The sequence below is a fragment of the Erythrolamprus reginae genome, chromosome 1, assembly GCF_031021105.1.
Source record: "Erythrolamprus reginae isolate rEryReg1 chromosome 1, rEryReg1.hap1, whole genome shotgun sequence".
NCBI classification, from domain to species: Eukaryota; Metazoa; Chordata; class Lepidosauria; order Squamata; family Dipsadidae; genus Erythrolamprus; species Erythrolamprus reginae.
The window spans coordinates 121128301-121155853 of record NC_091950.1 but is presented as its reverse complement, the minus strand read 5'-3'; the positions used below and the strand labels follow the sequence as shown (position 1 = coordinate 121155853).

The window sequence follows — 27553 nt, the reverse complement described above, 5'->3', positions numbered from 1 at the left end:
TTCAATGAGAATACAGCGGTACCTCATGATACGAACCCCTCGTCATACGAACTTTCTGAGATATGAATCTGGGGTTCGGAAATTTTTTGCCTCTTCTTCCGAACTTTTTCCGTCTTATGAACCCGCCGCCCGAACGCTGAACCCGGAAGTTCGGCAAAAGTTCGGGTTCGGGTGGCCTCCAAGAAGCCCCGCCGCTCAGCTGTCACCTTTTGAAACAGCCTGGAGGCTTCTCGGCATTCTCCCGAATGCCGAACCCGGAAGTTCGGCAAAAGTTCGGGTTCAGAGTTCAGGTTCAGGAGGACGCTGAGAAGCCCTGCCGCCCGGCTGTCAGCTTTGCAAAAGAGCCGCGGAGCTGTCGGGCCAGTCGGGAGGCTCAAACGGAGGTGGGGAATCCCAATAGGGAATTCCATGGGCGGAGCTTTGACATCACGAAGACGTCCTTCCTGGAATCCACGTTTCAGCCAGCCAGGGGCTTCTCAGCATCCTCCTGAACCTGAACGCCGAACCCGAACTTTTGCCAAACTTCTGGGTTCAGCGTTCGGGTGGCGGGTTCATAAGACGGAAAAAGCCCCCAGAGTGACTGTTTCAAAAGGCGACAGCCGGGCGGTGGGGCTTCTCGGGGGCCTCCCAAACGGCGAACCCGGAAGTTCGGCAAAAGTTCAGGTTTGGCGTTCGGGTTCGAGAGGATGCCAAGAAGCCCCCCGGCTGTTTCAAAAGGCGACAGCCGGGTGGCAGCACCCAGCGGAGTGCCATTTTTGTGTGTGTGTGGGGGGGGGGGTTTCTTGCACGCATTTACATTGTTTCCTATGACTTTACATTGTTTCCTATGGGAAACATTGTTTCGTCTTACGAACTTTTTGCCTTATGAACCTCCTCCGGGAACCAATTAAGTTTGTAAGACGAGGCATTACTGTATTTCATTCATTCAGATCTAGGATGTTTTATTTGAGTGTTCCCTTAATTTTTTTGAGCAGTGTATATATTTAATATACAGTGATCCCCCGCTCGTTGCGAGGGTTCCGTTCCAGGAACCCCCGCAACGAGCGGGTTTTCGCGAAGTAGCGCTGCGGAAGTACAAACACCATCTGCGCATGTGCAGATGGTATTTTTACTTCCGCAGCGCTAGTGAGGAGCCGAAGATTGAGGACTCAGCTCGGAAGCTGCACGGGTGTTTTAAAAGGTCTCCGCCGGCATGGGGGGCTTCTTAGCACCCCCCCAAACCCGAGTTGGGGGTTCGGGAGGTGGTAGGAAGCCCCCCATGCCGGCGGAGACCTTTTAAAACACTCGTGCAGCTTCCGAGCTGAGTCCTCAAGCCAAGCGCAGAAGTTAGCCTTGAATCCCTTTGAATCCCGCCGCTTCTGCTGGATACGGGCGATGGGGGGGGTGAGCTGCCACAGCCCCTGGCTTCCGCGCTGCTCGTCCCACCCACCACCCATATCCAGCAGAAGCTGCTGGATTCAAAGTGCTGCTGGGAGCCGCAGGCGAAAGGAGCTCGGGCATCGGAGCGCGGCGCCAGGCATTGTTCTCCGGACCCCGCCCGCTCAGCCCCGTGGCGGCCCTTTCCCTCTCCAGGCTGCGGGCGGGGTCCGGAGAACAATGCCCGAGCTCCTTTCGCCTGCGGCTCCCAGCCCACCGCCTGTCTCCTGCTGCCCGGTTTAGCCAGGACACGAGCGGCGAAATGACTTGGAGGAATGTGAAGCTGAAACCATTCCTCCAAGTCATTTCGCCGCTCGTGTCCTGGCTAAACCGGGCAGCAGGAGACAGGCTTTGAGTTTTGGCTGCGGGGGGAGAAGTAGGACTTTCCTAACTCCCTCGCCCCGCAGCCAAAACTCAAAGCCTGTCTCCAACGCGCGCTACGATCTTCCGGGCGAGCCAGGCTCAGCGGATCAAGGCAGCCGCTTGGGCTGAGAGGAGCCGGCCTTGATCCGCTGAGCCTGGCTGGCCCGGAAGATCGTAGCGCGCGTTGGCGGATCAAGGCCGGCTCCTCTTGGCCCAATCGGCTGCCTTCCGTCACCTGATTGCTCTTCGCCGGCGGGATGCAAAGTGCTGGGGTGGGGGAGTGTCCTGACAGCCCCCCCACCCCAATGCTTCACCTCCCGCCGGGCAAGAGCGCTCGGGTGGCAGCTTCTTCTAGATACGGGCAATGGGCGGGACAGAGAAGCGGGGAGAATCAGGAGGCTCCTTTGGCAGCTGGGGGCTGCCCTGCTTTGTTGTTTTGGCTGCAGCGGGTGACAGGCAGCCTCCAGCCGCCAAAGGAACCTCCTGATTCTCCCCGCTTCTCTGTCCCGCCCATCGCCCGTATCTAGAAGAAGTTGCCACCCGAGCGCTCTTGCCCGGCGGGAGGCGAAGCATATGGGTGGGGGGGCTGTCAGGACACCCTCCCACCCCAGCACTTTGCATCCCGCCGGCAAAGAGCAATAAGGCAGCAGCTTCTGCCGGACACGGGCAATGGGCGGGACAGAGAAGCGGGAAGAATCAGGAGGTTCCTTTGGCGGCTGGAGGCTGCCTGGCACCCGCTGCAGCCAAAACAACAAAGCCAGGCAGCCCCCAGCTGCCAAAGGAGCCTCCTGATTCTCCCCGCTTCTCTGTCCCGCCCATTGCCCATGTCCGGCAGAAGCTGCCTCCCGTGCCGATGTTCCCCGCCAAGCCCAGTTCGGCTTCCCTGGCTGCTTGGCCGGAGGGGGGGGGGCTCGGCCAAAAGGGGCTGGAGACGCAGCGATTTGCCTCCCGCCCCTCGCCCCTGTGCCACCGGCACGTCATCTTCCCTCCCAGACAAAAAGGCCGGCCTTTGGGGATGAAGGGGTGTGTTCAGCTCTGCGTCTCCAGCTCCTTTCGGCCGAGCCCCCCCCCCCCCCCGGCCAAGCAGCCAGGGAATCCGAGCCAGGCTTGGCAGGGAACATCGGCACGGGAGGCAGGAGACGATCGGGCGACCGGAGCAGCAGCCAGGGAAGCCGAGCCGCGTATGGCGGTGACGGCGGCCGTCTCCTGCCTCCCGCGCCGATGTTCCCCGCCACGCCCGGCTCGGCTTTCCTGGCTGCTTGGCCGGGAGCTGGATGCTGGTGGTGGCGGAGGAAGGCGAATGCGGCTTGGAAGCTGGGAGGGGGGCAGAATATGGGAGGAGAGAGGCTTGCAATAGAGGGTGGAGGAAGCGGCCATGGGAGGGCGAGCTGCCTCAGGGAGGAGGATCGGGCGGGACCAGGTGGGGGCTGGAATTTCTCCGCCAGGGCGAAGGGCGGGCGAGCGGGTGCTGGGGAGGGCTTCTCGCCCTCCCGACAGCAAGAGGGGGGAGCGAACGGCGTGGGCAGGCGAAGGGCGGGCGAGCGGCAGCGAGGAGTTTGCGTGGGCGGTGGGGAAACTCCTCGCTGACGCCAGCAAGAGGGGGAAGACCCAGGGAAGCCGCTGCCATCTACGCATGCGTGCCCGGCACGCATGCGTAGATGGTATTTTGACTTCCGGGTTGAAAAATCGCGAATTACCCTGTTCGCAATGGTCGGGGACGCAATAACCGGGGGATCACTGTATATGAATAACAAATTTCCTTTATTTTTTATATGTTGTTATATCTTGTGGAGTGGCACTACTAATTGTCTAGGGCCACATATGGCCCTTAGGCTGTGGTTGGACACACCTGTCCTAGAATATACTATATTATATTATACTATAAAAATATTCTGATAATCTTATTGTCTTTATACAGGATTATGGTAAGGTCCAACATTTGGCACTTCATGCTTTTCACAATACAGAAGTCGAAGCAATGCAGGCAGAGAGTTGCTACCAGCTGGCCAGGTCTTTTCATGTTCAGGTATATTATGCCTTACATACCTCTCTTTCTGTTTTGCAATGTTATTTTCCTAAGCGTTTTCCAAGTTTTAATGCCTTCCTTATGTTCTTCCTTTCATTAGGAAGATTTCGATCAAGCTTTCCAATATTATTACCAAGCCACACAATTTGCCTCTTCATCTTTTGTACTGCCGTTTTTTGGATTGGGCCAAATGTACATTTACCGAGGAGACAAAGAAAACGCATCACAATGCTTTGAAAAAGTTTTGAAAGCCTACCCTAATAATTATGAGACCATGAAAATTCTTGGATCTCTGTACGCTGGTTCAGATGATCAAGACAAACGAGATATTGCAAAGGTACAGTAAACCTCAAGAGATAAGAGCAAAATTATAATTCATCATTCTTTTAATTTAAGGTTAAATCTCAAACTCAGTGACAAATTATTTTTGAGAAAAGCATGTACAATTAATATTTAATTAGTATTGCCTATAGATCTGGTATATATTAGGAGAGGTTTTCCTATCATGGTAAAATTTAAAGGTATTTGGAACTTGTTTTTAAAAAGGGAACATTTGTGTTAGAAACAGCAAACACTACTTGTAAAAGTGATTATAGGAGGCTGAATTTTAGACACTGCACGCAGTCCTTAACTTAGGTCTATTCATTTAGCAACCATTCAAAGTTACAACAGCCTCAGAAAACTATTTACCATGTGGCACTTTTCAGGGAAATTCTAAATCAATAAGTTGCTTTTTTTTTTAATAGGGTCATTTAAAAAAGGTAACCGAACAGTATCCAGATGACGTGGAAGCTTGGATTGAGCTAGCACAAATCCTTGAGCAGACAGATATACAGGTATATAAAAGGTGGGTAAAGTAGACTTGTTTCATGCTGAACAATTACACATTACACTAAATCGTTCCACTGTCTCTAAATGTATAGGGTGCTCTTTCAGCCTATGGCACAGCAACACGAATACTTCAGGAAAAAGTACAAGCTGATGTCCCCCCAGAAATTTTAAATAATGTGGGTGCTCTCCACTTCAGACTTGGAAACTTAGGAGAAGCAAAGGTATGAATCTCAATTTCCCAACTACTGTTACTGTTCATATATGCAATACATTTATAACTTGGCTGTGCGGGTAAAAACGTATGTGCAAATGTATATGTGCACACATGTATAAACACAGACCCCCCCCCCCCTTCTTATACTTGCATTTAGAAATATTTTTTGGCCTCCCTGGATAGAGCTAAAGCAGAAGCAGAACATGACGAACATTACTACAACGCAATTTCCGTGACAACATCATACAACTTAGCCAGATTATATGAAGCAATGTGTGAATTTCACGAAGCAGAGAAACTGTACAAAAACATCCTAAGAGAACATCCAAATTACGTTGATTGTAAGAAACCTTGTTGCCGTCCTTAAATTGAAAATAGCTGCAAGTTTTTTCCCCGAACTGTTGTAAATTACGATATTGTACAGATCTGTCTAATTGGGTTGCTATTAGAAATAATTTATGCAATAATTTCTCTTCGATTCATATATCATTGGGTAGGGGTAGGATCTCGTTGCCTTGAAGGAAATGGTGATACATTACAAAGCCACTGCCGGACCATATTGAAAAATTCCTGTGCCATGTCCAGTGTCTCTTTTAAGAACAAGTATGTGATAGGGGTCTAGTGCCAGAGGCTCCTGGAATAAGCATTTTCAATCTGGCTTTGGTTCTGGGCATATATATTATATCATATCATATCATATCATATTATATTATATTATATTATATTAATTAGATGTGTATGCCGCCCCTCTCCGTAGACTCGGGGCGGCTAACAACAGTAAAAAGACAATATGTACAAATCTAATATTAAAAATAATGTTAAAAAACCCCAATTTAAGAAACCAATCATACATACAGACATACCATGCATAAATTTTATAAGCCTAGGGGGAATGGAATATCTCAATTCCTCCATGCCTGACGACAGAGGTGGGTTTTAAGGAGCTTACAAAAGGCAAGGAGGGTGGGGGCAACTCTGATATCTGGGGGGAGTTGGTTCCAGAGGGTCGGGGCCGCCACAGAGAAGGCTCTTCCCCTGGGTCCCGCCAAACAACATTGTTTAGTCGACGGGACCCGGAGAAGGCCAACTCTGTGGGACCTAATGGTAAGAGGGCAATGAGTGCGCTTATAAATGACCTCTGGTCAAACTGGAATGGAGACGGTGCAGCTTGTGATGGTCCTACATGATTTGTGAGTTTCAATACCATAAGTCATGGTACCCTTTTGTAATGGCTCCAGGAGCTAGGGAGTAAGGATTGTGGTTTCTTCTTCTCCATTGTCAGTTCTAGTTGGTGTAGATAAGGGATAATGTATCAAGCACAATATCCCTGCTTGCAAAGGTCTCTATGCTCTCACTATTCCTATTTATCAGCTACATGAAACCGTTGAATAATCTTACTCAATGGTATAGTATCACGTGCCATCAACATGTTGATAATATCCAATTCTACAGCTCAGCTTCTAGCTGACCATGTGATGCTGAAAAGTTCTTGTGGGGCTTGGAAGCTTATGGATCTGGATGGAGAGGAACAGGCTTAGACCTTAATCCTAGCAAGACTTAAATAAGATTAATAAAATTTAGAAAATTGGAAAAATAAATCACATATGCTGCCATAGCCAGTTAAACACTGCCATTATAAGTCAAAGTCCCACAGTTTTTCCTCTTTAAATCCAAATATGCAAAGTATATGCAGATGTTTTAAAGGATAGATCTAACAAGAAAATGTGAAGATGGCATTGTTGTTTGATATCTTTATACACTCATATTAGAATATATTTCTGTGAGCTTCTGAAGCATTTTGTGTTTGACTCAAGTAGTGTTAGGAAGATTTGCTGCTATAAATAGGTATTCTATTGTTCCTTTTAACTTGACATCTAAATGGCATCATTGTGTGATCCTTTCCAACCTCTAATACAGCTGATGGATGGCACCATAATTAATCTGTTCTGCTTTTGTCCCAATCTGGTGCAGTAGCAATATCGCAAAAGTGCTGAAGGGCAAATATACACCATTCAAAGCGCTTATTAAAGAAGATGCTGTATTCTGGAATTTGATCGTTAAAATCTATTCCCCTTTCTTTAGGCTATCTGCGTTTAGGAGCTATGGCTAGAGATAAAGGAAATTTTTATGAAGCTTCTGACTGGTTTAAAGAAGCACTTCAAATCAATCAGGTCAGTAAGATTTTGCCATCATTTAGAAAGCAATTTTACATTTGAGGCCATGAATTTCTCTGGCCAGTTAACAAATCATTAACTATTTTTTAAAAAAAAGCAAAGGTCATATAACCTAATAAATACATGTTACTTCATTACTCGCTTTGACATTTTCATAGTGTATTTTTGCATGTATTTGGAATGTCTGATGGACAGTCGCCTCGAAAAGGGCGGCATAGAAATCTAATAAATAAAATAAATTTTCTCCCCTTCAACTTTTCCAAAATTCGCTAAAGTTCTTAAAGATTTAGGGAATAGAGCTGGGGAGAGGTGGCTCTTTCTGAATTATACATATTTCTTATTATAGTTAAGCTGAGTTTTAGTATGTTGGAATATTATTTCAGGACCACCCCGATGCTTGGTCTCTGATTGGCAATCTTCACTTGGCCAAGCAAGAATGGGGTCCAGGACAGAAGAAATTTGAAAGAATATTGAAACAACCATCCACACAGAATGACACTTACTCCATGTTGGCTTTGGGCAATGTGTGGTTGCAAACTCTGCACCAACCCACCAGAGACAGAGAGAAGGTAAATGCTCTTCATCTTTACACTGTCTTTTTTGTAGTTGCTTCAATGGATGAGCACTGCTTTTTGTCTAATCCTGATGTTCAAATTCTGATGTTCAAATGCACAAACTGTTGGAAGAATGGATTTTCCATCCCTTAGTCTTCCTAAATAGAGGAGAGGAAGTTTTGTGCAGAAATGGAAATTGTCTTACAAAATATAAAATGAGCAGCTGATCTCATTAATCAGCTCTTACTCTTTATGTACTGTGAATTTATGATACAATAACAACAGAGAGTAAATTTTTTTACAAAATTAGTCTAAAATGGAAGTCTTAAAAGAAATGTGAGGATAGGCAGTTCTTCCCTCTCTGCAAAGGATTTTACATTAGTTTTTATATTGATTATGGGATGCATTTAATGTATTTTAACATTTGTTTTAATATATTTCATATATTTTATTAATATATTTTAACATTTCTTGGGTATCCAGAAAAGTTATTGAAACGTTTTGATAAATATTGTAAATACAACTAGCCCACAACTTATTACCACAATGAGGGCCAGAATTTCCATTGATAAGCAAGGCAGTTAAGTGCGTTCTCTGCAATTTTACAACCTTTTTTTTTTTTGGCCACAGCCGTTAAAGTGGAGTTGTGAAGTGAATTGTGTGGTCATTGAGCAAATCCAGCTTCCCCCATTGACTTTACTTATTGGAAGCCGGCTGGAAAGATCACAAATGGTGATCACTAATCACATGACTCAGGGATGCTGCAAGTATTGCAGAAATACATGGCAATCTTCGAGTGTCCAAATTTTGATCACATGACTGGGGACGCTGCGATAGCCATAAGGACAAAAATCAGTTGCAAATCATTCTTTTCAATGCCGTTGTAACTTTGAAAGACCACTAAATGAATGGCTGCAAGTCAAGGATTGCCTGTACAGTGGTACCTCATCTTACGAACGCCTCTTCTAAGGAACTTTTCAAGATAGGAACCCGGTGTTTAAGATTTTTTTGCCTCTTCTTCCGAACTATTTTCACCTTACGAACCCAAGCAGCTGCTGCTGGGATGAATGGGTTTCTTTTCCCCCCCTTTTTTGAAGAAAGAAAAGGGAGGGGCGGCTTGGAGGAGGAAAGATTTTGCAGAGAACAAGGTGCTTGCAAAGGCACTGAAAGGGTGTCTTTTGAAGAAAAAAGGGAGGGGCGGCTTGGAGGAGGAAAGATTTTGCAGAGAACAGCTTGCTTGCAGAGGCACTGAAACGGTGTCTTGAAGAAAGAAAAGGGAGGGGCGGCTTGGAGGAGGAAAGATTTTGCAGAGAACAACGTGCTTGCAAAGGCACTGAAGCTGTGTCTTTTGAAGAAAGAAAAGGGAGGGGTGCCCCCCTTGCCTTTCTTCCTTCCCACTCACCCTTTAGCCTAGCCTTGCTTCTTCCACCCACCCCCTTTAGCTGCTCCTCCCTGCCCTCTGTTCGCCTCCCTTCTAAAGTTTGGGATTTTCCTGAAGGATTTGCACGCATTATTTGCTTTTACATTGATTCCTATGGGAAACATTGTTTCATCTTACGAACCTTTTACCTTACGAACCTCCTCCTGGAACCAATGAAGTTCGTATGATGAGGTACCACTGTATTCATTTTACTGAGAGTTCACCTCCCTCTTTTGTAGGAGAAACGCCATCAAGATCGTGCCCTAGCCATCTACAAACAGGTCCTCAGGAATGACCCCAAGAATTTGTATGCTGCTAATGGCATAGGTAACTAAGATTTCTTGTCTCAAGTTTTCTTTTTACATGACAATTTTGCAACAACTTTGCATGGATCTGGAAATTGGATTTCCCTTTTTAGGAGCTGTGCTGGCACACAAAGGATATTTCCGTGAGGCTCGTGATGTTTTCGCCCAAGTGAGAGAGGCAACCGCAGATATCAGCGATGTGTGGCTTAATCTTGCACACATTTATGTGGAGCAAAAGCAGTACATCAGTGCCGTGCAGATGGTAATCCTTAACCAAATAACCTGACTTAGGACATGTTTCTTGTAGACACTGTGAAGTGAGAATTTCAAGCCGAGTCTTCTTTGTAAGGGGAATTTTTACAGTTTTGCTGGCATGATCACATCATGTTGGGCTACATTGGATCATTCCACAAATGTTTTCAGTACTTTTTGCTTTTTTTTTTAAAAAAAAGTTACATTTAAATTGTGCTGGGTAATATATTTACACAACTGAATCAGTAGTACTGATTTTCTCTTTATAGACAATGCTAGCATGGGATGTTTTCACCTGTGGTTATTGCCTATGCAAAATGGTGTAGCTTACTATTATAATAAAGAATTGGACATAGATTGCTATAATTGAGATACATCATTGGCAGACTGAGTGGTCTATTAATCAATACTTAATGCTCAGAAAAAAAACCATGACTGTATTAAATAACCAGATGAATTTATTTTGAAGACTGCAGTATTGAAAGAGGATTGAAAACAAAAACACCCATGGATTTGAAAACTGATGAAAAATAAATAATTAAATTACAGATAACATATTAGCAAACTTTTGATATGCCATGTGTAATAGAGTTCGTATGTATCATAGAAATCTATATGTGTGTGTGTGTTTGGCTTCTAAGCTGACTATGTAGAAAAATAAACTTTTTAAATACAGTGTTCCCTCGATTTTCGCAGGTTCGAACTTCACGAATAGCCTATACCACAGTTTTTTAAAAAATATTAATTAAAAAATACTTCGCAGTTTTTTTCCCATATCCCGGTTTTTCCCACCCGATGATGTCATATATCATCGCCAAACTAATAATTTTTGCAAATAAATAACAAAAGAAATAATTATTGTTAATAAATAATTGTGTTTATAAATATCAGGATTACTAAGTGTCTTATTCAATGGTGAGTGCCAGTAATAATGGTGAGTAAATGGTTGTTAAGGGAATGGGAAATGGTAATTTAGGGGTTTAAAGTGTTAAGGGAAGGCTTGTGATACTGTCCATAGCCAAAAATGGTGTATTTACTTCCGCATCTCTACTTCGTGGAAATTCAATTTTTACGGGTGGTCTCAAAACGCATCCCCCGTGCAAATCGAGGGAACAATGTAAACTATGTAGAAAAGTACCTTTTTTCAGTTGCAGCCTTAGTGGAGAGGATTTTTTAAGCTGCTAAGACATTGGATTTGTACTGCTGTATTGGGTATTAAGAGGGAGCTTTGCTCTCTTCTACAACCCATGTAGAAATGCAGGATGTTGTAGTAGGTTTTTGGAAGTTACTAAGAGATCTTTACAAACACATTTATAAGGCTGGGTTCAGCATTGCATTCTGGCTACAGTGCAGTTTTGTCTGAAACACTATAAAAGTTTGCAATTTAAACTAATTCTTCAAACGTTTATTCTTTTCCCCACCATAGTATGAGAATTGTCTCAGGAAATTCTATAAACATCAGAACACAGAAGTACTGCTGTATCTGGCCCGAGCTCTCTTCAAATGTGGTAAATTACAAGAATGCAAGCAGACATTGCTAAAGGTAGGAAATTTCTAATATTTATACCAAAATGATTATCAATAACAGTTGTTGTTATTGAAGATTATATTGTATACCCAAGAATCCTATACAATCACAGTGATTACAATAGCACATAAAATACAGTAAAATATCTATAGGAAGAAAAAATAATTAGTCCCAAAAGGATACAATATAGAGCAGGGGTTCCCAAACTATGAGATGTGCCTCCCTTAGGAAGATATAAAGAACCTTTTAGCTGCATTTTTAAAATAATCTACCTTTCTCAAAGTTTCATTGTTTTAACGGTTCATTTTGTATTTGGATATTTTTAGGGAAAGCATGTACATTAAGATTGGGCTAAAGGGAGATGTGATGGAAAAAAGTTTAGGAACCCGTACTACAATGTTCCCTCTAATTTTTTTTCCGGTGTGGGCGGAAAAGTATAGTGTCTGAGCGGCAGTGCCGTTGGGACTGGGCGGCATAGAAGTATGTATGTATGTATAAATAAATAAACAAATAAATAAGAAAAAAATTCCCTTCTTTTTTATTAAAAGAAATTAATAATAAAACAAAACCAAAATCTATTACTATTATTACTATCTTCTCCTCTTTTTCCATCCCTGTCTCCTCCCGCCTTGTGTGTGTGTGTGTGTGAACTCTTGAACCATTTCCAATAACAGGTGAGGGCTACTGGAAATGGTTCAAGAGTTCACACACACACACACACACACACACACACACACACACACACACAAACGGCTGGGTTTTTTCCCCCTCTGTTATTTGGGTGCTTTTTACCATATGCTTTAAATCAAGAGTCCTTTCTCTTTCTCTCTCCCCCTCTTGCTCTCTCTCTCTTTTTCTCACTTTCTCTCTCCCTCTCACTTTCCATCTTGCTCTGTCTGTTGCTCTCTCTCTCTCTCTCTCTCTGTGTCAGCGAGGGGGCTGTGAGAGCGCTTTCTCCGAGTGCTTCGGGAACTCCTGCCCTGCCTCTACTGCAGCCCCTTTGCTGAAAGCTCGGGACGAAAGCGCTTCCAGCGAAGGGGTTGCGAGAGGGGCGGGGCGGGCATTCCCGAAGCACGCGGAGAAAACCCTCTCACAGACCCTTGGCTGGGAGCCCAGCCACCGCCGTGGGAGAAGTCGGGCCCCACGGCAGGAGGCGGAGGAGGAGAAAGCCAGAGAGGGGGCGGATCGGGCGGGCGGGGGGCAGCGCCGAGAGGCCAGGGGTGCGAGGGGGCCGGAGGCACCGTGGGGAGTCAGGGGCGACCGCGGCTTCCTTTCCTTCCACCCATGTCTACTGCCGGCGCCTCCCCGCCCCCCCACTTGCTGGCAGGGGGATGAGGAGCGTGCGCCCTTGGAAAAGGGTGCGCGGGGGGTTATTTTGGGGCACGCACATGCGCCCGCACGCAGCTTACAGTGAACAGTGCCCTGCTACATAGAATGTCACCACAAACCAATATCACAAATTATGGATGCTATACAAGCTAAAAAAGGAGGTGAATACGCTATAGACTCTCCAGGGAAGTTTCCTCTTCTCCAACTTGTGCGAGGCCATTACTGAGACAGCCTGACTGGCCTCCTAGTATGTTGTAACAACAGTTTCTGCTTTCTGCTTGGTTCACATTGGTTTAATTTTAAATTCAATTTGAATTCTCAGGCAAGACATGTAGCACCCAGCGATACAGTGCTTATGTTCAACGTGGCTCTTGTGTTGCAAAGGCTAGCTACCTCTGTCCTGAAAGATGAAAAAAGTAACTTGAAGGAAGTGCTAAATGCTGTGAAAGAACTGGAATTAGCTCACAGGTAAGGAGACACCATCCTTTATATAAGAATCCCCCTGTGTAATATGCACTGCATTAGAGTATGGTGGGGGTGGTGATGGAAATAAAACTAAACTCCAGCCTGGCTTAACAAGCTATAGTTATTTTGTATAGCTTTGTAGATGCATTGAAAGCAGTGGCCCCCAGCAACTGGTTCTTTGAAGAGAAGTTTTTCTGTGGACCAGAAGGGTCATGGTTTTGCATGCTGCCTGCATCCCAATGGATGAGACTTCATTTGTTTATACGACCCTTGCATACCACGGATCTAGAGACAAGATTAAAGCTGCTAACTTTATTATAGAATAATAATGTATTTCATAATCTCTGCCTCACAGCTTTTAGACTTTGTTTCTGGCGATAGATGTGTGAAGTCCTTAGCATTACTCTCCACCTAGAAAGTTAATGGGCTAAATAAACCTACAGGGATGGAAAGGGAAGGCAGCTTAAATGGCTTTGTTCTAAAATAATTCTTGACTGATGAGCTTAATTGGAACTGGAAGTTCTGTTTTAAGTCAGTGTGCTTGTAAATGGAAATATCATATGACTGGTCCCAATTTTATTACCATTTTTTACCATGGTCATTAAGGCAATCACCATTGTCATTAAGTAGATGATGATGATGATGATGATGATGATGATAATAATAATAATAATAATAATAATAATAATAATAATAATAATAATGTGGTTATTAACCAAATCCAGATTCCCAAATTGATTTTGCTTCTCAGAAGCGAAATAAGGTTGCAAATTGCCAGGCATCCTTATTCTGATTGTGTGACTGGAATGGTCAGTACTTCAGGTATAATTTTAAGAATAGTTTGTAAGTCCCTTTTTCCAAGCTGTTGTAACTTCAACACTGTTGTTAAACGGAGAGTTGTAAGTTGAGGACTGACTGCATTGCACAGGTCCTTGAAAATTAGTTGGTGGATAGAAATGTAGATTCAGGGCAAATGAGTAATATAGGCAATCCTTCACTTAAGATCACAATTGAGGCCAAAATTTCTGTTGTTAAGTAAGACATTTGTTAAGTGAATTTTGGCCCATTTTATGACCTTTCTTGCCTCAGTTGTTGAGTGAATTTGCAGTTAATAATATATTAATAATTTAATCGGCTATTAAGTGAATCTGGCTTCCCCATTGACACTGCTTGTCAGAAGATCACAAAAGGTCCTCGGGACACATCAACGTTTATAAATAGGAACCAGTTGCCAGGCATCTGAATTTTGATCATGTGATTATGGGGATACTATAAAGGCTTTTTTTCAATGCCGTTGTAACTTTGAACGATAACTAATTGAACTGTTGTAAGGTGAGGACTACCTGTACATGTGAATATTTTCAACATAGTCTAAAAAACCAGAATGTCAGAAGATGAGAGCTTCAGAATTGGATCTAGTGTTCTAGCCTGCAAGCGTTACTGCCTGTTTTAATATACAAAACGGGGCTGGGAGGTGAGGGTTGTCCATTTAAGCAGACGTAGAATGCATCCCATTCAAAAGGATGCTTTTGTTCTTAAAATTAAATCTTTTTAAATAAATTTATTTATTAGATTTGTTTGCCGCCCCTCTCTGAATTTAACAAATACAACTTTAATGTATTTGTTAATGTATGAGCAGAATAATCCTTGTTTACCAAGACTGTGCATACACAGAAGTGTTTAGATTGAGATTAATTGTGAATCAGCCACACACATATATACTAACTTGAATTAAAGTTTACTCTGAGAAATAACATCTTCAGATAAACAATCTAAAGCCATACACATGATAAGTCAGAATAACGATCCAAATATTAAGTACATAGTCTTTCTTACCAGTTTGTCATAATCAGCAAAGATATCAAGCCTAAATACAATTTAGCTATAATATATAACTACAATACAGAGAGATAGCAGAGAAAATGCAGAGCAAACCTAACAGTGAGTAAGCCAGACAAAGAAAAAACAGAGGATGACCCAGAGAAATAAGCTATAAAGTCTAGCTCCCTCTTGTGGCAATCTGCAACACCTCAACTAAATAGACAGATCAGTTATAACACATATTGTTGGTTTATATATACGGCTTAAAAAATAAAGGAAACACTCAAATAACACATCCTAGATCTGAATGAATGAAATATTCTCATTGAATACTTTGTTCTGTACAAAGTTGAGTGTGCCCAACAGGATGTGAAATTGATGGTCAATCAGTGTTGCTTCCTAAGTGGACAGTTTGATTTCACACAAGTGTGATTTACTTGGAGTTATATTGTGTTGTTTAAGTGTTCCCTTTATTTTTTTGAGCAGTGTATATTGACAACCCAACCATTATGGACGCAGGCTAATTTTCTTGTATCACAAGAGTTTCTTTTATATGAGATATTCCTAAAAACAATCAGTTCATCAAGTTCTGAGACAGATTCTCCAAAACCTGTCTTGAGCCACCTGCAAGATGATTCAGTTTCATTTTTAAAAGATGCACTTCAATCTCATTCAAGGAGTAGAAATTGTCGTGTTGATTATTATGAGAGGTTATTGGAAATTAAAATACCTCGAGGGTACTTTCTTCTCTAGGAACGGAAAAGAGTGGTTTTGATGGGAAGATAAAGATGGAGAATGGGATGTGAAATTAAAAAGCAATATCTTAATTTTGATATCATCTAGTTTATGATAAATATGTACCCCTTTTAACAAAAACACTCATGGGGAAAAGATTATTTTGGAAGAATGTTAAGATATCTCTAATTTTCTGTTTTTCATTCAGATACTTCAGTTACTTAAGTAAAGTGGGAGATAAAATGAGATTTGATTTGGCACTTGCTGCAACCGAAGCCAGGTAAAAAAAAAAATGTAACCAGTGCTTTCAAGAATCAGTTCCTTATAAAATAAGCAAGGTATCTGAATTGCAGGTTTCAGTTTACTTTAGTACAGATATTTAAGGTTAGCTATGTACATCTGTAGCTTAAACCCACAAGGGAAGGAGAGTCAATTAGATAATGTTGATAATGTGTGGCAAGTTTTGACTCTTGGGGAAGTAGTATTTTCTGTGAATTATTTTACAATGGTTATGTATTTCTTTTTATTATTAGTTCTTGCAGAATTTCCCAAATGTTGTCATAGACTTCTTTTGAAATAATTCTACAGTGTATCCTAGATATTCTATAAGCTATATTTCTCTGAGGATTCTCTTTAATGAAGAAAAGCCTGCCTTTGTCTTCTGGATTGGACTTCTTAACAGATTTATCTTTTTTACTGCCTAATTAAGTAGGTGTCAGGCAAAAGTAGTTTGAAACAAGTGTTGGCAGACAGCTTCTCCATGAAAGCTAAAACTAATGCTTCGTTTTATTGGAATAAAAGCATTTCAAAAATTATAAATCTAAATATAAAGGGTTCATATGATGAAGCTAAATACACAAAAACATTGAAAATCAGATATTTATCATCTACTGAAGCTCAAGGCAACGTAACCCAGTTAATTGAATAAATAATTGATCTTTTCTAGGGCAGAGCTATTTGAGGGGGCAGGCTACTGCTTTAAAAAAGTTATTTGATTGTTAGGAATAAAAATCCTTTAGGAAATTTAGCAGTGAATTCCCAGCTTCATTGATCTGTTTTTCTTTAAAATAGACCTATTTACTACAGTCTGGTCTCTAATTACTAGCATTCATGAGTCAGTTGTTCTTGAAAAGTTTCGATTTGGCCAGCGGCATGATTTTTTTTTTCATCGTTATTTTGACTTTTGTCTGCAAATTTAACTCCAACTTGTAGGCAGTGTTCGGATCTGCTGAGCCAAGCTCAGTACCACGTAGCTCGGGCTCGCAAGCAGGATGAAGAAGAGCGGGAGCTGCGAGCAAAACAGGAGCAAGAAAAGGAATTGCTGCGTCAGAAGTTACTCAAAGAACAGGTCCTTTATTCCTTTTACCACTAAAACAGCTAGGACACTTTCTCTGCTCAGCTAGGAACTGTGATGCTACAACAAAATGTAGATGTAGTTGTACAATGAATAAATAGAGGGATGTCAGCTCTGAAGATGTAAATGGGTAAAATAAATTTGGAAGGTGGGTTACTTTTAGCCTGCAAATGATGAAGGAGAGAAATGAAAATTTAGATGCCTCATCCAGTCTGTAACATTTTGCTTATTTCCACTTGTCTATTTACAGTAGTGCTACAAGCACTCTATATTCTCTTCATATTATTGTTTATTTATTTTATTTTATTTATTTATTGGATTTGTATGCCGCCCCTCTCCGTAGACTCTGGGCTGCTAACAACAGTAACAAAAAACAGCATGTAAATCCAATACTAAAACAACTAAAAACCTTTAACATAGAAACATAGAAGTCTGACGGCAGAAAAAGACCTCATGGTCCATCTAGTCTGTCCTTATACTATTTTCTGTATTTTATCTTAGGATGGATATATGTTTATCCCAGGCATGTTTAAATTCAGTTACTGTGGATTTATCTACCACGTCTGCTGGAAGTTTGTTCCAAGGATCTACTACACTTTCAGTAAACCCTTATTGTAAAACCAAACATCCATACATACAAACATACCATACATGAATTGTAAAGGCCTAGGGGGAAAGAATATCTCAGTTCCCCCATGCCTGACGGCAGAGGTGGGTTTTAAGGAGCTTACGAAAGGCAAGGAGGGTGGGGGCAATTCTAATCTCCGGGGGGAGTTGGTTCCAGAGGGCCGGGGCCACCACAGAGAAGGCTTTCCCCCTGGGCCTCGCCAAACGACATTGTTTTGTTGACGGGACCCGGAGGAGGCCCACTCTGTGGGACCTAACCGGTCGCTGGGATTCGTGCGGCAGAAGGCGGTTTCGTAGATACATACTATTTAAAGGCAGACACCGTATCATTGTGGTCACAAAGAAGTCTTTGAATGGTGCTTTGCATAGAACTACAATATAACTGGTTTACTTGCTGACACTTTTCCAGGAAGAAAAACGTCTCAGGGAAATAGAAGAACAGAAGAAACTTTTGGAACAGAGAGCACAATATGTGGAGAAGACCAAGAATATTCTCATGTTCACAGGAGAAGTTGAAGGGTCAAAAGAGAAAAAGCGTAGTGGATCTGGCCGGGTAAATAAAAATAAGAGTTTTTTAAAATGATTGCTTTATGGCCAAGTATTACTAAAACTCTTTTGTCTGTTTATAACTTTAATTGGGTGAATTGGTTCATCACAGGGCAACAGTTTTTCAGTTAAGTAACTCAACAGGGAAAACTTAAAAGAATGCATTAAAATCTGGGACCCATTGCTCCTGTGTAATGGAAATTTCAAAGATCTGCACACCAGGTGTATTCACAAAGTTGTGGCTGCTGAAATACACAGATAGCCACGGTCACATGATTGTGATTTTCAACTAGTTTTCCTTGAAGCCTGTAGGTTGTGTGTGTGCAAAGGAAGACGGGAGGGCCATATATTCCCATTTCTTTCCTGTCTCCCTCTGGTCCCTATACCCAATTGGCTGATGGCAAGGGTGACTGCTAACTGGAAATTGGCTGCTTTGGAACCAAAGGCTAAAAATGAAATCTCTTACAAGTGGTGGGTAGTGAGAGAAGGACAAGGGAGTAATTCAGATCCAATCCTGTCCTGTTTGTGTTGGAGACACAGTTTAAATAAGGCATTTCTGGGTTGAAAGGATTAGCCAGTGATTCGTTCCCAAGGTGGTGTCCCCATCAAGGAGCTGGAGCAAATGATGGGAGCTCATCGCCATCAGGCAGCAGCACTAGGATCTCAAACATCAGCTTGCTAACCTCCAAACCTAGCATTTATTTTATTTATTTATTTATTTTTATTTATTGGATTTGTATGCCGCCCCTCTCCGCAGACTTGGGGCGGCTAACACCAATGATAAAAACAGCATGTAGAAATCCAATTAATAAAACAACTAAAAACCCTTATAATAAAACCAAACATACACACAAACATATCATGCATAACTTGTAATGGCCTAGGGGGAAGGAATATCTTAACTCCCCCATGCCTGGCGGCATAAATGAGTCTTGAGTAGTTTACGAAAGACAGGGAGGTTGGGGACAGTTCTACTCTCCGGGGGGAGTTGGTTCCAGAGGGCCGGGGCCGCCACAGAGAAGGCTCTTTCCCTGGGGCCCGCCAAACGACATTGTTTAGTCTTAATCATGTGAGCCAGTGTTCTCCAAGAATAATTTGAATGCCTTCTTCCAAGTAGCGCCGACTGGGAGAGGGCTGATGATTGATGGGTAAGCTATTTTAGTCCCTGGAGGGAGGGAGTCTTTGGGGACACACCAAGAAAGGGAGTAGGGGTGCAGTTTTCCTTGTTCTTCGTTTCGTTCATTCCTCTTGCTCCCAGTGGAGTGGCAGGCAGTTCCACAGTTGAGCAGAGGAGAAGGGTGTTTTTTTACCAGGGCTCTGCTGAGGGTTAAGCAGAAGATAAAACAGTGCCAGCCTATATTATATAGAGGGAAAGAAAAATGGGCTCTTTTTCTTCTGATTGCGGTTTGTGTTAATCTGTGTTTGCATAATGTGATTCCTAGGAATAACAATTCTGAAAGGGAGGATTAAAAAGCTCATACATTAAGTGTGAAATATTCTCTGTATTCTTTTTTAACTAGAGGGTAACTCACTTCCAAAATGTTTGATTAAGCAGAGGATTTTCATCTAAAAATAACAATGCCTTGTGGCTTATGATTTTTGTGACAGCGTTCCAGAAAAACTGGAGAATTTGATGAGTTTGTCAATGATGATAGTGATGAAGACCTTCCGGTATCCAGAAAGAAAAAAAGGAGGAAGGGCAGTGGAAGTGAACAAGATGGTGAAGAAGAGGACGGAGAGAAGAAAAAGAAGAAGCGACGAAGGTGAAATCCTTTGGAGGGAAATGAGGGTGTACACAGCGAATTTGATTCATTCACATTGGGAAGTTTGATTCCTTCCATTACTGCTCTAACCTGCCTTGCTGCCTGATTCTACATTGCTTAATACAGTGATCCCCCGCTTGTTGCGAGGGTTCCGTTCCAGGACCCCCCGCAACGAGCGGGTTTTCGCGAAGTAGCGCTGCAGAAATAAAAACACCATCTGCGCATGTGCAGATGGTGTTTTTACTTCCGCAGCGCTAGCGAGGAGCCGAAGATTGGGGGCGGCGCGGCTGTTTTAAAACGTCGCCGCCGGCATGGGGGGCTTGCCAGCACCCCCGGACCCCCAACCCGGGTTTGGGGGGCTGCTAGGAAGCCCCCCATGCCGGCGGCGACGTTTTAAAACAGCCGCGCCGCCCCCAATCTTCAGCTCCTCGCTAGCGGGCAGGCAGGCGGCGGACAAGCCGTTCGCTGGCGCCGCTCGCTCGCGCTTCCCAGCTGAGTCCTGAAGCGAATTCGCTTCAGGACTCAGGTGGAAAGCGGCGAGAATGAACGGCGTGGGCGCGGGACGCGCGAGCGGGCGGCGGACAAGCCGTTCGCTAGCGCTCGCTCTTGCCGCTTTCCACCTGAGTCCTGAAGCGAATTCGCTTCAGGACTCAGGTGGGAAGTGGCGAGAATGAACGGCGTGGGCGCGGGACGCGCAAGCGGGCGGCGGACAAGCCGTTCGCTAGCGCTCGCTCTTGCCGCTTTCCACCTGAGTCCTGAAGCGAATTCGCTTCAGGACTCAGGTGGGAAGCGGCGAGAATGAACGGCGTGGGCGCGGGACGCGCGAGCGGGCGGTGGACAAGCCGTTCGCTAGCGCTCGCTCTCGCCGCTTTCCACCTGAGTCCTGAAGCGAATTCGCTTCAGGACTCAGGTGGGAAGCGGCGAGAATGAACGGCGTGGGCGGGCGAAGGGCGGGCGGCAGCGAGGAGTTTGCGTGGGCGGTGGGGAAACTCCTTGCTGATGCCCGCCGCTCGCCCTCCCGCCAGCAAGAGGGGGAAGACCCAGGGAAGCCGCCCAGCAGCTGATCTGCCGGGCGCCATCTACGCATGCGTGCCCATAGAAAAAAAGGGCACGCATGCGCAGATGGTGTTTTGAGGGGGCACAGGGAACCATAAAAATGCAGCCACCGCTGCTGCTGCCCTCATAAAAGTAGATTTGGGAGAGTTAATTGTTGAAGAAATGTGTAGTTTATTTTTTAAAAAGGCTGCTTTGGGCTCAGCTGCTCTGTCCAGCCCCAAGGACGACAAGCCCTTCCTCAAATTAGTTTTTAGCCTATCAAATCTGAAACTGCTTGAATGTCAAAATCGAACATCCCGAATTGGGTTTTCAGATCACATGAATTATAATCCCCAGGTGTCCATCTGCTGTCCAATTTCAAGACTGGAATTACTCTGGACACAATGTAAACATTTATGTTGCCTCACACAAGGAATAAAAGTGTGAGAGAGGAAGAAAGAGAGAGAGAAATGATAGAAAAAAGGGGAGAAAAAAGAGAAATGAGAAAATGATTGAAGCATAGTGACAGGAAAGAAAGAGAAAGAGACAGAGAAGTGACTCTTGGTGATGACGTATGACGTCATCGGGTGGGAAAAACCGTGGTATAGCAAAAAAACCGTGGAGTATTTTTTAATTAATATTTTGTGAAAAACCGTGTTGTAGCGTTTCGCACTAATCGAGACCGTGCTAATCGAGGGATCACTGTACTGTGTTCAGTTCTGGAGACCTCACCTACAAAAAGATATTGACAAAATTGAACGGGTCCAAAGACGGGCTACAAGAATGGTGGAAGGTCTTAAGCATAAAACGTATCAGGAAAGACTTAATGAACTCAATCTGTATAGTCTGGAGGACAGAAGGAAAAGGGGGGGACATGATTGAAACATTTAAATATATTAAAGGGTTAAATAAGGTCCAGGAGGGAAGTGTTTTTAAAAGGAAAGTGAACACAAGAACAAGGGGACACAATCTGAAGTTAGTTGGGGGAAAGATCAAAAGCAACATGAGAAAATATTATTTTACTGAAAGAGTAGTAGATCCTTGGAACAAATTTCCAGCAGACGGGATAAGCATATATCCATCCTAAGATAAAATACAGAAAATAGTATAAGGGCAGACTAGATGGACCAGGAGGTCTTTTTCTGCCGTCAGACTTCTATGTTTCTATGTTTCTAAGGTGTTTTTAGAACTTTCTTGATTATTATTTATTTGGGTGTGTTTTTCTCAAGACCTCAAAAAGGAGATGGTGATACTGATGATGATGAAAATGAGACAGGACCCAGACAGAAGAAGCGCCGCCCAGCCAAACCTGAGAAGAGAAGAATGGTGTGTTTATAACTATTTCATTAAGTGCCATACGTCTCTAATTAAAGATCTTTAGTGTAAGGTTGCATGGCAGAATGTCCTAGGAAACACTGGAAATACCCATCCTTGCTTGCGCATAAAACTGCTTCATTTATTTCCGTTCGAACTAAATCAAAGACTTGGAAACATCTTAGCATGGACCTTAGCTAGAGGTCACCACCTTTTCCGGGATAATGGACATAATTTGTAGGGTTATAAGGACGTTAAAGAAAGAGTCTTGCCCATTCACGAAATGGCTCCACTGGGAGATGTAATGCAGTTCTAAAACACTGATTTACTAAAATGGAGTCTGCAAGCCCCTTGAGCCTCTTTCTTTCTTTGCTTACCTTTATCTGATAGATACAACGCATTTCTTTCAGAGCACTTTCATCCTCAATCATTTGTAGCTTCTAACCAACGTTCGGGACTCTTTAGAAATTCTTCTTCTTCCATGTATAATTTAAACTGACAGAATGAAGCCACCTTCTTGGCTTTGTTGTTGGCCAAAAATAAGTCATTATCGATACATGCTTCTGCCAACATTCTATAGATGGGCCAGGCTCTGTCTCTCCCCACATTCACACAAGCGTGTTATTATCCGCTAAGAGCCTCCACTTGAGCTTATTTTACATTAAGGCACTCCAACATTCAATTTATTCAGTGTCCTTCAAGTAGTATAAGGGAGGTCGGATCCTTCAGCTACATCTTCCTTTAATGTTATTCCTTGGTCCATGGTCGCCTTCCTCCATCTTTTCATTAATTAAAATGAAAATAATTTAGTTAATTTGATTTTAATTAATTAATTTAGAAATGAAGATATGGAAAATCGGAGCTTATTTCTTTCAGGATAATAGCTTTTGTTCTGTTTTTTAAAAATTTGAAATATTTTAAATGCAAAAAGTCAAATGGAAGTGGTAGTCAGGTAAGTATAGGAAATATTTGTGTGTATCCTGGCACCTCCAGGATGAGCTTAGTTTTTCTTCATGGTTTTTTTTAGTTCAGTCTTTAGAAATTGGAAATTACCTTTATATAAAGACATATGGGATAGGCTGTAATTTAATAAGACATGGATAGAAAGAGAAATACGTAGCCATCTTACAGCTAAATCATTTTACTTTTCCACCATAAGCTTCTATAGTAGGAATATTTAATAGTTTGTTTATTTTTTAATTAAAGAGCTGAAAATTAATTTTCTTTACAAGTTGTATTACTTTTTCCCCCACTATCCATAGTCCAAGCCAGAACGCTTGCCTCTTTCAATGAAGGGAAAAATCAAATCTAAAGCCATCATTTCATCAAGCGATGATTCATCTGATGAAGATAAACTCAAAATTGCTGATGATGGGTATGTATATTTTCCCCTCTTGGAAGTAATAACGATTGATTTATTTTGATAAAAATTGAGTCACAGGTAACATGCCTTTTCTTCTCCATTTCAAAACTGTGAAAAATATTAAGTGAATACATCCTAGTCCTAAGTAACTTTTAATTGAAGAATAATAGAACTAATTTATAAAAGATTAAATCTGTTAAAAATTCAAGTAAATCTTTATTATATTTCCTTTTCATATAGTGTTTTATATTTTTTATATTTATATTTTTAAAATCTATTAGTGTTTTTTATGTCTTCATGGGTACAGGTAGTCTCTGATTAACAACTGCCCTGTTTAGTGACTGTTCAAACTTACACTGAAAATTAGGTTTACAACCAGTCCTCAGCATTCTCCACAGTCAGGCATTCAACAACTGGCAGTCATTTACAATGGTTGTAGTGTGCTACAATCATGTGATTGCCATTTTATTTATTCATATTCCATCATTATTATTTTTTTTACAAATAAGATAGCAAATATCCAATACATCTTCCTGCTCCTATTTTCCTTACAACAAGACCCTATCAGGTGGTTGGACTGAGTGAGTGTTATTGGCCCACAGTCATTCAGCTGGCTTTCATTACTAAGACAAGAATTGAACTCACAATCTCCTCCTTTCTAACCTGCTGCCTTTACCACTAGACCAGGAGTGTCCCTTGATGTATTGGGACTTCCCCCCCTTCACTTAACCAGGTGTGGGCGTGGCCACCGCGTGACTCATCGGGCCTGCTGGTTGGGAATTTGACAGCCCTGCACTAGACCAAGCTGCAACCTTCACAGCTGCTTCCAACAAGCAAAGTCAATGGGGAAGCTAGCAGGAAGCTGCAAGTCATGATAATGTAATGTTGCACTTAAAGACTGCAGAAAATTTGCTTAATGACTGCAGCAGAGCTCATGTAATAAATAGGGCACAGTCACATAATGTTTTGCTTCACGTTCATGTCACTTAATGGAGTTGACAATCCCAATTGTGGTTGTTGAGAGAGGATTACCTGTAATAGATTGGTAACATTTAACATGTGAAGCTTCTTTGTTGGCAAGCCCCAATTTAGACCTAAAGAAGCCTATTAGGCTAAGGAAGGAAGGAGATCTAAGGAGATACAGCTTTTGTTTGGCCTTCATGCTCAATGTAATTTAATCCTGATTCTGTGCATGGGGATAATTCTTTATCTCTGAAAAATGCACCAAAAGCATTAATGATATGCAAACATTTTAATTCAAGTCATTTGAAGTAATAATAATAATAATTTAATAATAATTTATTAGATTTGTATGCCGCCCCTCTCCGAAGACTTGGGGCGGCTCACAACAATAATAAAAAAACAATATTATAGCAAAACAAATCTAATATTAAAAAAGAAGCATATAAAACCCTATCATATTTAAAAACCAAACAACACATAAATACCAAACATAAAATATAAAGAGCCTGGGGGAAAGGTGTCTCAACTCCCCCATGCCTGGCGGCATAGGTGGGTCTTGAGTAGTTTACGAAAGACAAGGAGGGTGGGGGCAATTCTAATCTCCAGGGGGAGTTGATTCCAGAGGGCCAGGGCCGCCACAGAGAAGGCTCTTCCCCTGGGGCCCGCCAAATGACATTGTTTAGTCAATGGGACCCGGAGAAGGCCAACTCTGTGGGACCTTATCGGTCACTGGGATTCGTGCGGTAGCAGGTGGTTCTGGAGGTATTCTGGTCCAGTGCCATATAGGGCTTTAAAGGTCATAACCAACACTTTGAATTGTGACCGGAAACTGATTGGCAGCCAATGCAGGCCACGGAGTGTTGTAGAAACGTGGGCGAATCTGGGAAGCCCCACGATGGCTCTCGCGGCCGCGTTCTGCACAATCTGAAGTTTCTGAACACTTTTCAAAGGTAGCGCCATGTAGAGAGCGTTGCAGTAATCAGACCTCGAGGTGATGAGGGCATGAGCGACTGTGAGCAATGACTCCCTGTCCAAATAGGGCCGCAACTGGTACACCAGGTGAACCTGGGCAAACGCCCTCCTCGCCACAGCCGAAAGATGATGTTCCAATGTCAGAACACCCAAGTTGCGAACCCTCTCTGAGGGGGTCAGTAGTTCCCCCCAGGGTGATGGACAGACAGATGGAATTGTCCTTGGGAGGCAAGACCCACAGCCACTCCGTCTTGTCTGGGTTTAGTTTGAGTTTGTTGACACCCATCCAGGCCCCAACAGCTTCCAGGCACCGGCACATCACTTTCACTGCTTTGTTGACTGGACAACGAAGAAAGTAAGAAATACCTTGCTTCATATGGGAAGCAGCTGATTTGCACTCCAAAGATAACCATTTAGAACATTTGGGAAGTGTTTTGAGCTTAAATTCTGTCTCAAGATCAGAAGTGATTTTTTTTTTCATATTTGAGATGGTTTTCTTCAAGTATTTCAGTAGCATCTAAAGTGCAATTATGCCTGATTAAACTTCCTGTAAATATATAAATGTGGTTAATCAATACTTTCTTTCCTGGCTACAAAATTATATGAAAAGTTGTCAGCTGACAGCTCAAAAACTATAGAGGTCATATCTAAAGGACAGTTTTAGTACAAATGATTACAAATGATATTTCATTTAACTTTCTTGGCGTAAGATCTATTATGCTGGAGAAAATTAGCATGACTCCCAGAAACTTGCAGTATGTCTTAATAAGCTTAACGTTGTGCTTCAAGTGTTTGCATTTTTGTTTTTCTCTTTGCTTGAACAGCAATGCCAGGAACAGCAACAGTGACTCAGATGATGCTGAGCAGCAGCGTAACAAAGATGTTGTGTCTGACAGTGATTTGGACAACAGCAACAAGTCAGGCAGCGAGGGAGGCAGTCCCAGGAGATCCAGTGCCCGCCCTTCGGATGAAGACTCAGACAGTGATGGTTCAGTGAGAAAGAGAAGACAGACTGATTCAGAGCAGTCGGATAATGAGTCTGTGCAGTCAGGAAGAAGTCGGTCGGTCGGGGGTTCTGAGAACGAATCCCGCCCAGCTTCCCGCAGTGCTGATTCAGACAGAGATTCAGAGAGAGCCTCTGAGAATGAGCGCTCGCCTAATGAGTCTGAGCCAGAGGCTTCCAACAACGAGGCTTCCGAACGAGGCTCATACCATGGATCTGACGATAGTGATTAAATGTTGGTTCTGATCAACTCCTTTGTAAATACATATCCCTCTGAGCCCAATGAGAAGGATAGACAACCATCGTTTAATATCTCGAAATTGATTTTAAAACATCTATAACTGTGCTTTAGGAACAAAATCTTGAAACTTTTCCTACAACATTTTTTTTCTACTGAACTACCCTTTCACTAGAGTGTTCCTTTAGTCTACGTGAGCTACGCAAGTACCACCTTTGGCAATAAGTAGGCTGCATACTTATGTTCTGTAGGCCGCCTAGAGTCTCCCTATCAGGAAGGCAGGTGGCATATAACTTTAATGAATAAAATAGGGCATTTAAGAGTTTATTTTGTTGAAATGTACATAGGATGTGAAGATGAACCCAATGGTCAAAGTGGTCACGTTGCATCCAGTTAGGCTCGCTTGAACCACCTGAAAATAAATGCCTCTCCAAGCCCTCTGATTTGGGTGGAAGACTGTAGCTCGTCCTGCCTTGACTGGTCTTGCTAGATGTTCCGGTACTTTCTGAAGTGGTGTAAAGAATGGGTCTACAAGCTGTCACTCTGGCTATAGCAAGCTCTCTCTCTCTTTTGTTGTTGTTATGTACATAGCTCTTGTAGTAAAATTCTAAATTTTGAAAGTTCTTTTTTTAATTTGAAAATTGCTACAGGTACATGAATAAATTATAGCGTTGTAATGTGGCCAAATTGCAATACTGTACAAGAGCCTCCCCTGAAATAAAATGATACTTGTGGCACGTAATAGTCATCATCTGTTCAGAGTGGTCTATTTTATTAACAGCTTTTGACAATTCTGTTTTCTGAAATAAATCCTTTTGAGTTCAGTATTGGCATTTTGGTAGAGGATTGTATTCTGCTAATCCTGAAAAGTTGGATTTGGGCATTTGTGGAATTTAATTTCAAATTATAAATTACCCAAATTACTTTTAAAATACAGTACAG

At 42.7% G+C, this 27553-nt stretch overlaps 1 protein-coding gene across 1 annotated transcript in view; it reads left to right on the top strand.

The window, feature by feature from the left end:
* Positions 1-27348, top strand: part of CTR9 (CTR9 homolog, Paf1/RNA polymerase II complex component) — a 38447-nt gene extending 11099 nt beyond the window's left edge. The window contains exons 8-25 of the mRNA XM_070763179.1: positions 3698-3805; positions 3906-4142; positions 4552-4641; positions 4729-4857; positions 5008-5191; positions 6933-7021; positions 7408-7593; positions 9238-9325; positions 9417-9565; positions 10982-11098; positions 12735-12880; positions 15642-15713; positions 16646-16781; positions 17824-17967; positions 19569-19723; positions 21988-22084; positions 23335-23447; positions 26195-27348. Of these exons, the coding sequence (XP_070619280.1) occupies positions 3698-3805; positions 3906-4142; positions 4552-4641; positions 4729-4857; positions 5008-5191; positions 6933-7021; positions 7408-7593; positions 9238-9325; positions 9417-9565; positions 10982-11098; positions 12735-12880; positions 15642-15713; positions 16646-16781; positions 17824-17967; positions 19569-19723; positions 21988-22084; positions 23335-23447; positions 26195-26606 (2652 nt within the window). The 3' untranslated portion in view covers positions 26607-27348. The remainder of the gene's footprint in view (positions 1-3697; positions 3806-3905; positions 4143-4551; positions 4642-4728; positions 4858-5007; positions 5192-6932; positions 7022-7407; positions 7594-9237; positions 9326-9416; positions 9566-10981; positions 11099-12734; positions 12881-15641; positions 15714-16645; positions 16782-17823; positions 17968-19568; positions 19724-21987; positions 22085-23334; positions 23448-26194) is intronic.
* Positions 27349-27553: the final 205 nt, after the last annotated feature.